The 9,835-nt window shown below is 32.4% G+C and overlaps 2 protein-coding genes across 5 annotated transcripts; one reads left to right on the plus strand and one right to left on the minus strand.

The window, feature by feature from the left end:
- The first annotated feature begins 1,085 nt into the window (after positions 1–1,085).
- LOC146951881 (uncharacterized protein At1g01500-like) lies at positions 1,086–4,509 on the plus strand. 2 transcript variants are annotated; one of them, XM_085756106.1, is made up of 3 exons: positions 1,086–1,235; positions 1,634–2,404; positions 4,114–4,509. In XM_085756106.1, the coding sequence occupies exons 1-3, from the start codon at positions 1,233–1,235 to the stop codon at positions 4,342–4,344; spliced, it is 1,005 nt and encodes a 334-aa protein (XP_085612232.1). In that variant the 5' UTR covers positions 1,086–1,232; the 3' UTR covers positions 4,345–4,509. The 2 variants fall into 2 exon arrangements, with proteins under 2 accessions (XP_085612232.1, XP_085612238.1); XM_085756112.1 differs by lacking the exon at positions 1,086–1,235 and adding an exon at positions 1,377–1,481.
- A 441-nt stretch (positions 4,510–4,950) lies between these two features.
- On the minus strand, positions 4,951–7,883 carry LOC146951882 (Sec14p-like phosphatidylinositol transfer family protein). 3 transcript variants are annotated; one of them, XM_085756125.1, is made up of 6 exons: positions 7,756–7,883; positions 7,276–7,416; positions 6,847–7,023; positions 6,671–6,769; positions 6,084–6,329; positions 4,951–5,492 (listed from the first exon to the last, which is right to left on the minus strand). In XM_085756125.1, the coding sequence occupies exons 2-6, from the start codon at positions 7,339–7,341 to the stop codon at positions 5,199–5,201; spliced, it is 882 nt and encodes a 293-aa protein (XP_085612251.1). In that variant the 5' UTR covers positions 7,342–7,416; positions 7,756–7,883; the 3' UTR covers positions 4,951–5,198. The 3 variants fall into 3 exon arrangements, with proteins under 3 accessions (XP_085612251.1, XP_085612261.1, XP_085612256.1); XM_085756135.1 differs by having other exon boundaries at positions 7,674–7,858; XM_085756130.1 differs by lacking the exon at positions 7,756–7,883 and adding an exon at positions 7,528–7,640.
- Between the last annotated feature and the right edge of the window lie 1,952 nt (positions 7,884–9,835).

Here is a 9,835-nt window from a genome sequence, read left to right on the forward strand (position 1 = left end):
CTCCACTACAATCAATATTTAAAACATTATCTTCTTTGTGACGATTTATTGTAGGTATATATTTAGATGGTATTTGTTTAAATTTTCTTTCATCCATTTTGTTTTGAATGATTTGTTGATCGATAAATTCTTCTTTACCCTCTCGACGTCCTCTCTTACGTCCATGTTCTGATGTTTCAGGTTGTTCATTAGTTTTCACAAGTCCTACTTGTGGTTCTTCTTCCATACTAAAAGAACTATCTGAATCAAAGTCGTATACAAATTTGTATCCGTCATCAGATTCTTCGGTCATTTGATTTTTTCTATTAATGTCTAAAGAAGCCATTAATGTTTGTAATTCATTTAGCTGATTAGCTATTTCTTCTTCTGTTTCGTCCATTTTTAGGGCAATGGCGCGAAGAAGTTAATTTCTTTTTCTGATTTTTCAATTTTTTCTGGAATTTCTACCATATCTCCCCCTTCTTTTTTGACAAAAGTTTGTAATTCTTCTAGGGTTAGACATTTATCTCTTATAGGTAAGAGTTTTAATAGATCGATCAAATCATCTATTTTAACGCAAAGTTTTTCATCTAACAATTTTTGGTTTTCTTCTAAGTTAGATAATTTTTCATTGAGTTTTTCTTCAAACTCTTTTTCTAGTAGAACTTCTACTATTTTTTCTAACTGTTTCTGAAGTACTGTTAGGTTTTCAAAAATATCTTGTATATTTTCACTTACACCTTTACTAGCCATGTATAAACTTTTGTATTTTAAGGCTTAAAAGATTTGCAAAATTTTCATACTCCCAGTATGTAGTGTAATTATTTTCAAATATTAGAAACCAATATGCTGTTTCTCTTAACCAATTAATTTGGTTTCTCATCCTAATTATATTATTATAATTGGGTTCCAATATAAATGGTTGAGGTATTATTTTTCCAAATGGATTTATAAGACCTTCCATAGACTATATTATTTTATTTTGCCTTGGACTTTTTAAGCCGGTTTTTATAAGAACTGATTTTAAAAGATTTTTGACATGTGTCAAAATTTTACTGGCCAATGGTACAATGGTACCCAACTACTATGGTACGTAAGTGTTTTCCGACTTAGATTATGTGGACAGAAGATATGAAAGGTACCTTGGTTTAAGAATTTGATTGCATATATAAGCATGCGTGGCTGTGGTAAAGGATAGAGAAGAAAACATCATAATCAAAGTCAAAGAGTGTGCACGAATAGTTCAATTTTTCATGGTTAGAGTTTATTTCCTGAAAAATAGGAATTTAAATTTGTTTGTGGTTCCTTAAATAAACACATAGATTTGTCTCCTAGTAATTACTATATGAAGTGTATATTATTTGCTACATAAATAAATAAATGCTCTTCACTTTCATATACTTCACCTTTTCCATTTCATTTTCATTCTAATTTAAAAAACATAAACAATATAATAAATTGCCATTTTTATCTTGTGACTTGTAATCTCCACCTTCGCTCAAGTTCTCTTTCTTTCTTCTTTCCTTTCTTCCCTTTAGATTTCATATTTTGTGTCCTTTTTAATTTGTTTTTCTTGTTTCGTTTCGAGTTTGTACAATATTTCAGGCAAAATTACATCAGCGGTCCTTTAACTGTTTCGTTGATTGTGAAACAGGTTTTGTTTCGATTTGAAAAAAATGATGTAGACTTTGATGGATTAACAATTTTAGTGATTTTGGATATGAAGATGGGAGGATCTTATGATGCATCATCATGCAATGGAGGAGAAGCAAGAAATAAAAGTCTTCAAATAATTGAATATTCACCTTATGATCCATCATGCATTAAATTATCATTTTCATTACCTTGGTTTGATGTAAGAGTTTTTTATGTAAGAGTTAGTGGAATTCAAGTGAATGAATCCACACCACAATTTCTATATCTTCATCATATACCTTTAAGTCCTGATACACTTTTAGAGGTAAATGGTGTTAGAAGTAACATGAATAGTGATGAAGATTCTTCAATTCTAAGAAGGGATAGAATTGATAAGAAATCTGAACAAGTCACTTTTGTGAATACAGATAGTATAAGAATAAATGGTAGCATGAAGTTTGAAGTTTGTGATAAAGATCAATGCATTCTCTCGTGTGTTCTTGAGATGAAAAGTGATGATAATGAGAAGAGATATTGGAGTATGAATTGTGAAACAGAAATGGGACCTAATAGTGGTTTTTTCAAAGGAAAACATGTTTCTGTTCCTGAAATTGAGGTTTATGTTGCTGGTTGTTTCTCAGGAAAACCTATAATCTTAACTAGGACACTGCAGATCAATTGCAGGAAGAAACATAATAGGAAAGTGTGCATGTTGGATGTGATTCCAGAATATGAAACATCTGAAATTAAGAAAGATGTTTGTGATCATGATCATGGACTTGTTTCACAGGTAAAATTGCACAACTTTTAATTGCGTGTTTGGAATCACTATGAGTTTGATGAAAACACAGGGACGTCGTGATTTTGTTGAAGCATCTAGCTTTTGCCAAAATAATGACGGCACACTGTGATTACGTCAGACCTCACTGTCAATCCAAACATGCACTAATTTGCGAAATGTTCCATTTGGTCTATTAGGGATATCATAATTTTCACTATCATGGGATATGCTTATTTCTTTTGCCATGCAATTTTTGTGGATAATACAAATTACTGTGTTAAGTTATGACTAATTGACTATATTTTCGGAATTGGAATAAGATGTGGCATATTCCCTTGATAATACTGTTTTCTTGTATAAATCATGTTCTGTGTCTAAAGTTCTATTTGCTAGAATAATCTAATGCAAGTTGTTTATTAATGTTATCTATGTTTTGGTCCCTCTAATTTAGTACCTTTAGATATTGGTCCCAAAAATCCTATCCTAGAAGTGTGACTGTTGCATGGGCAGGCTCAAACCACAATACACATATCTTTTATTAACTATTGGGAACTACAAATTTAACTTATTATTTTCAGTTTTGCATTCTCCAATGTCCCTTGTAAATAGATTCTGACCTTCCCCATTAAAGGACAAGTACTGGTGTTGGGGAGGCCTTATTTTCTGTATGTTGTGTCTCAGCATCTTCATGTGTGCTTCAAGACTTTATGCTCCCTGTCTCAAATATAAACAAAAAAGTCTATCTAACTATGAAGCACAGACATAGACACGGACACCGGACACGACACAGACACTGACATGCTGACACAAATAATAATTTGAGAAAATAATATAATTCAGCGTAATCATATGTATCGTGTCGGACACAGACGCGTGTCCGACACCAGAACACGTCTAATCCGAGGAGTATCAGTGCTTCATACTATCTATTAGATTAAATTTGGATCAGATGCATATATATTTTTTATTTAGGACCAGATGAATGTACATCTAGAAGGTGTGAGTTGTTAAAATGGATTGACAAAGTCTAGTCAAATTGCACCAAAACTTTCAATCTACTCCTTCTATTATGGTACAAATTTGTTGATATTGAGTGTGATAGTAACCTAATTCTCTCTCTGTCTAAACCATAAGGTTTTTTGACAAAATAATAACCAATGTCTCCCCTAATGGTAAGAGTCTCCTTCTTATAACTACCTTTTCTCTCAAGTATATTGGCCACATCAGCAACTGTAACCAAATACATACATGGTTGTTCAGTAGGCCTCTCAATTTCGCTCCTGATCGGTTTGTAACTCCCGATCGACTTTTTTCAGAAAGGTGAGCAAATTTGTGGGGCCTATTGAGCAACCATCGAATACATATCGGTGCCCTATATTTGGCCCATTTATTTGTCTAAGGTCCAAATCCAATACCTAACACAGTATCTGCTTTTAGAGCTTGATTTTTCATTTATGTTTTAATCTATGGATTTACTTGGTATTGTTTATGCATTAATCTATACATGGATTTTCTTAGGATTAATACTCAGAATTCCATTTAGCAAACCTTTTAAGCATCTGTAAAATTTATTTACCATGTTACTTGGACTTAATTTGTCCTAGTATTAGTCCTTCAACAACATATATCTAGTTATAAAATGGCAGTAGAATTTACAAGTGCTTATGAGTGTCACAACAGAATAGTAATAACTTAGCTTGTTTGGTTTTGGTTCATAGGTAGCTGAGTACAGAAGCTTCAAACCAGAAGAAGAGCATTACAACAACATGTATTGCCAAAGGGAAGGATATATAGATATGGAAGATGGTGAGCTATCATGGTTCAATGCTGGAGTAAGAGTTGGTGTTGGAATTGGACTTGGCATCTTTGTAGGAGTTGGTATAGGGGTCAGCCTCTTGGCACGTTCCTACCAAAGAACTACTCGTAGTTTCAAGAGGAGGTTCATATAATATAACTCCTTTTGTAAGATGAAATTTATTTGCTTGATAGTTCAAAGTCAATTACTTATCTACCACTAGGTAGTGCGTACGGTATGGTGTGTGAGTGTTGTAAATCTCGAGATACCGAGTTTGATTCCTAAATATAAAAAAGGGCAACTACTTATCTGTGGAAAATTTGGAAGTTCCCTTGTTTAGTACACAATCTTTCATTTTCTGTGCCCTTCAAAGGCTTTTAAAGAAATGTTCTTGTTTTGTTTTGAAGGACAGTGTAAAAGTTTAATTGTTGTCATTGGAATCATACAACACTTCTGTATGAATGTGGTTCTATAGCTAGGTTGTAAGTAGCAACCATTGAAGATTGACACAAAATTCACACTAGTTTTAATTTGAATTCAAATCCAAATTTTCTCTTTAGTAGTCAATATGTAAATTTCACAGTAAATTCTTGTTGGAATTGATGATTCTTTCATGAGAGTAAATTTTACATGAACCAAAAAGAAAAACTTGTAAATAGCACATTTGTATGAAGCATGTTTCCATCTAGGTGATCAATTGATTTTTCTGTGAATCTGATGCAAAATTGTTAATACTCGAAAATTAAAATGGCGCGGAAGATTTTACAGTCAAGTAATTACTTATTTAATCATATCAATATTGCACATTGCCATATTTTCAAAAATCACTCAGCTTGAGCTAATCTGCTAGCAGAGTAACAACAAAGCTATGATGGAATAATAAAGCTGTAATCAAAGGATAAATCATAAATGTATCATAAATTTACTTAGTATTAATTTGCCTGAATCTAATGGCTTTATGATAATTAATACTTATAACTGCACTAAGTTAAAACAAGGTTAGATTTCTCAAGTAGCTGGAGTTTCACTGCAAACTGGTTCTGGAGCTACCTCTGCTGCACAATGCCTGTGGTTTGTTAGCTTTTCGTCAGTGCCCCAATAGTCTGCACATTTCAAATCATCCTGAGCCATTATTTTCGAAAACTCCTCATGGTTGTAGTTCAATATGCTTTTTCCGCCTAGTTCACTTGGAAGATTTTCGTCGTCGAAGTAAGACCTCATGAGTTCCACACTGTCTTTGTTCTTAGGGTACACAAATTTCACCTTGTGAAATGTCTTGTTATCCAAGAAATACTTCACTATCTGCATAAAAAGAAGTACAAACTTTAACTTTTTGATACTAAAACGCAATAGAATCAGTATTAGATTTATATTTAAGGGCGAAATTTGAAGATTTGGATCCTTCACAGTCGCGAAATTATGCAGTTGTTGATCTAAACTATCAGATCAAGATCCGACGCTATAAGTCCTTACATTTTGTTTTGGACCAAATTTACCAATGTCGAAACGTGGACTGTCTAATCTTGATTCAGCGGTCCAAATCAAGTGACTGTGTCATATGTGTGATTCCATTGATCAAGGTCGGACAGTCCACGTCCATACTGTGTTTTGGACCAAATTTACCAAAGTTAAAACGGGAATGGTTCGACTGTCCAAATCATGTGACTGTGTCAAATGTGTGATTCGCTCAGACCAAGATCAGATGGTTCACATCCGACTTTGTGTTTAGGACTAAGTTCACCAAAGTCGAAACGTAGACTGTCTAATCTTTGATTCAACAACGGTCCAAATCATATGACTGCATCAAATGTGTCATTCCCTAATTGCAATGAATTTTGATCTGGAATTTAAGGATATCAATAGTAGTGGCTATGGAAATTAAAGATGACAAACCTTCCAAAAAGCTTCAAAAATTCGAGGAGGATTATAAAGGAATGCTATGGCAAGCCTCTCAGGATAATGATTCTGTAGAATACTGATGGTCTCTCTGGCTGATTTGAGGGGAACATTGTTGGTAATTGACCACCCGGTGAAGTCTATCAACCAGGCCATTTGTTCTTGCCCTGGTGGAAGATTAAGCATAGCATTTTCCAAAAGATACACAAGATGCTTAATCTGATTGTCAATTGAAGAAGTATTCTGCAACACAACAAACAATCAATTTCTATACCGTTTAAGCTCAAGGATGGACTCTGTTTGGATAAACAACTTAATTAAGCACTTATATTATAATCACTAATCAAATAAATACTCATGTATAAGCCATTTTTATAACAAAACATAAAATAAAGTCAGATTGTTTTCATATAAGTTATTAGTTATTATCATAAGTTGTCCTAAAGAGCTTACTGAAATTAATTGAAAATAACTTATGAACATGTCATAAACTGTTTCCATAGCTCACTCAAGCAGTTTCACAAGTGTTTGTGTCAGTGGATAATCTCAAATAAATCGATCCAAACATCTCAAAACCATGATACCTGCATTCCAGGTCTCAAAATAAGAACAGTCCTTCCTTGTCTGTCATGAAAACCAGCTCTATACATTTTGCCTGTCTCTCCTTCCACGGAAACCTCATCCTGAATCATCATTTACATCGCCTTGAATTAAATTAAGACAATATTTATGCACCAAAATCATCAAACACAAAACTCACCCAGCGGATTTCCTCAGGCTTATAGACTGATCTCCACTTGAGTGTGTCTTTCAACATCTTCTTGGACTTGTCGACATTCCAATTTCGAGCTTCCAGATATCGCTTCAGGCAAGCATCGGTGCAGTACTTCAAATTGTGTCCTGATAAGGGTCCAATTGCAAGCTTGAGCTCTTTAATCTGGTTTCAAAATTTCAATATTCAGAATCAGAACCATGATGTAACCTACCAAAATTAATAATTAATAACATAATAGAACATAACATCACCAAACACAATAACTTGCATGCACCGTTCCACTTTTCGATGTGCCAAAATTGATTCCATAGGTATAGAATCTATTCATTTTACATTCAACTCACTTCTAGCAAAATCAATTTTGTAGAATCGATTCATTCAAAATCAAATTTTGTCACGGCCGAACAACCTAACCTTGGATTCAGCATAAGCCTCTTTGGTTTGCTGGTCTTGTTGAGAGCCACTCCAGAGATTAAACATGGCAATTGAAGATTCCTAGAACTTTGAAACAAGTCCTTATGTATATATATTCTTTTCACTCTTCACAACCAAATCCTATTCAATAACAACAGAAAACAAAAACAAAATTATTAATATTCTTGTCTCAAGAATCTCATAGATCACACAAACAGTATCCAATAAGGAGTTAATAATAATTTGTTCTACCATGCATAATTTTTTGTCATTATCAATCTATAATCACAGAAGAATATGTACTATTGAAATATCATCATTATAACAGATCCATAAAAAAAAAAAAAAAACAAAGAAAATTAAATTATATATTTCATATTATGCTTAGCCAACCTAACATGCATAAACAGAAATCACAAGTTTGTAACAGAAAATAAAAATAAAAATAAAATAATAAAATATCTATCTATAGAACAGAACCTGTAAGGTATAGATTCTGTTTCATGTGATGAAAGTACAGGTTTCACAAGAAGACACTAATCTCACAAGAAAGAGTGAGGAAAGAAAGAATAGATGTGCATGTGTCATGTGTACGAAAGAGGAAAGATGGTAAAGTATTTTTTCAATATTAATAAAAACAAAAACATATGACACTGCCACATTAACTTAACCATAGGGGAAAAAAATAAATATAAAATGGTAAAGTACTTCTAGAAAGAATTGCGGATCTGCTTTTACACACGTGTGCCCTTGATAGTTGCAACTTTTGACACTTAATAAGTTAATAGTATTATATTGAATTATGATAATTGTTTTTTCTTTTACACCATGTTAACTGCTTGATAATTTCATTTGTGAATTTCATATCAAATCATTCACACAATAATTATATTTATTTGTCAATTTATTAATCAATAAATTAATAAAATACTATTTTTTTGTCACAAATATTACTACACAATATAAAAATGTCTTACTATCAATAGAATTACTAATGAAAGAGTAGTAATTATAAGTCAAGGAAGGTTGGCTAAGTTGGTATATACTCATCTATAATATTTGGGTTCAATTCATGTTGTCGATTTAAAAATCTTTTCTATGATTGATATATAAGTATATTTGTAAACGTTATTTAAATTTCTAGAGATTTTCTAACACTCACATAAACTTTTTATTAGAGAAAAAAGAGTAGTAATTGTAGCTCATACAAGTAAAAGTAATAACATTGTTATTTTTAACAAATCTTATCTACGAATAATATCTACAGGAAGTGATTTTTCTATAGTTGCTACTTTGGACACTTAATCTTGTTTGGTAGTTTTTGGCACTTTGCTTCCTCGTTATTTTTTCCCCAATTGTAGGTATTATCAATCTATGCTACTAGAAATATTCATACCGTGTTGGAAAATCAGTATCGTATTGAATCATGATATTGCTTCTTTCACATAAGATAATAATTGCTTGATATTTCATAAACTTTCATCTTACTTTAGGGAATATAAGGTTACTTGATGGCTTGATGAGAAAGTTAACGAGTATTTTGTTAAAGAGGATGATAATTTGATGAATAAATATATTTGGAAATAGTGTTGGAATACGTCACCAGAATAACTTCTATAAAAAAATAAAAATAAAACTTTACATGAAATTCCATTTTAGTAGTATATGTTGACAAGAAATTCAATTTTTGTGGAAAATTTATAATGTGGTGACAATTGACTGGTAAACTGCTTTCTTATACTGGAATTCTAGTTAGATATTTTCTCTTCTGGTTTATTAAAAAAGGAAAGTTAGGTGATGGATATTGTATTGTGGTGTTGTTTGTCACTTTCAATCTACATGTGCAAAAGTCATGAGAAAAATTCCAACCCAAGCATATAAAAATCTTTGGTACTCAGAAATTTCCACCACAAAGTAGATAGTATGTTGATGCTACCTCCACAAAGCAAAGGTCCAAAAGAAAAAGGTCAAACAACTTTGTTGGTCATTGCTCTCTAACTTTTGTTTGCTTCTTCCATAATAAAAATAACACATAGAGAAAGTACTAAATTAATCATAGACATCACACGTAGTATTTCTGTTTGGATTGAGGGTTTAGGAGGGGAAGGGAGGAGAAGGTTTACTTTTCTTTTTTAAATTACGGACTATATAACATGTTTTTCTAAAATAAATTAAGTGTGATTGAAGTATTATATAATTATTTATCATGTTAATATGTTAACTTTTTAAAAAACATTTCATAGTTAATACCCTGTTAATATGTTTAGCAAAAATATTGCTCTCAAGATTTTAAATACCCCGTTGTTTGAACAGGTTCAACAAGACCGGATGGTTTGGAAAGCTGAAAAGCACAGCCATTACTCGGTTCGTAGTGTGTATCGTTTATGTGTGAATGATCTTGTTGACTTATCTCACCTCCGTCGGCCGGGTTTTTGGTCCGAAATTTGGAGACTTAAAGTTCCTGCCAAGGTTAAGAATTTGGTTTGGAGAATGTGCCGGGGTTGTTTACCAACACGGGTCCGTCTTCAAGATAAAGGCGTTCAATGTCCTATGAATTGTG

This window comes from Medicago sativa, chromosome 1 (genome assembly GCF_051527215.1).
Source record: "Medicago sativa cultivar Bolivia chromosome 1, Bolivia_mono, whole genome shotgun sequence".
NCBI lineage: Eukaryota > Viridiplantae > Streptophyta > Magnoliopsida > Fabales > Fabaceae > Medicago > Medicago sativa.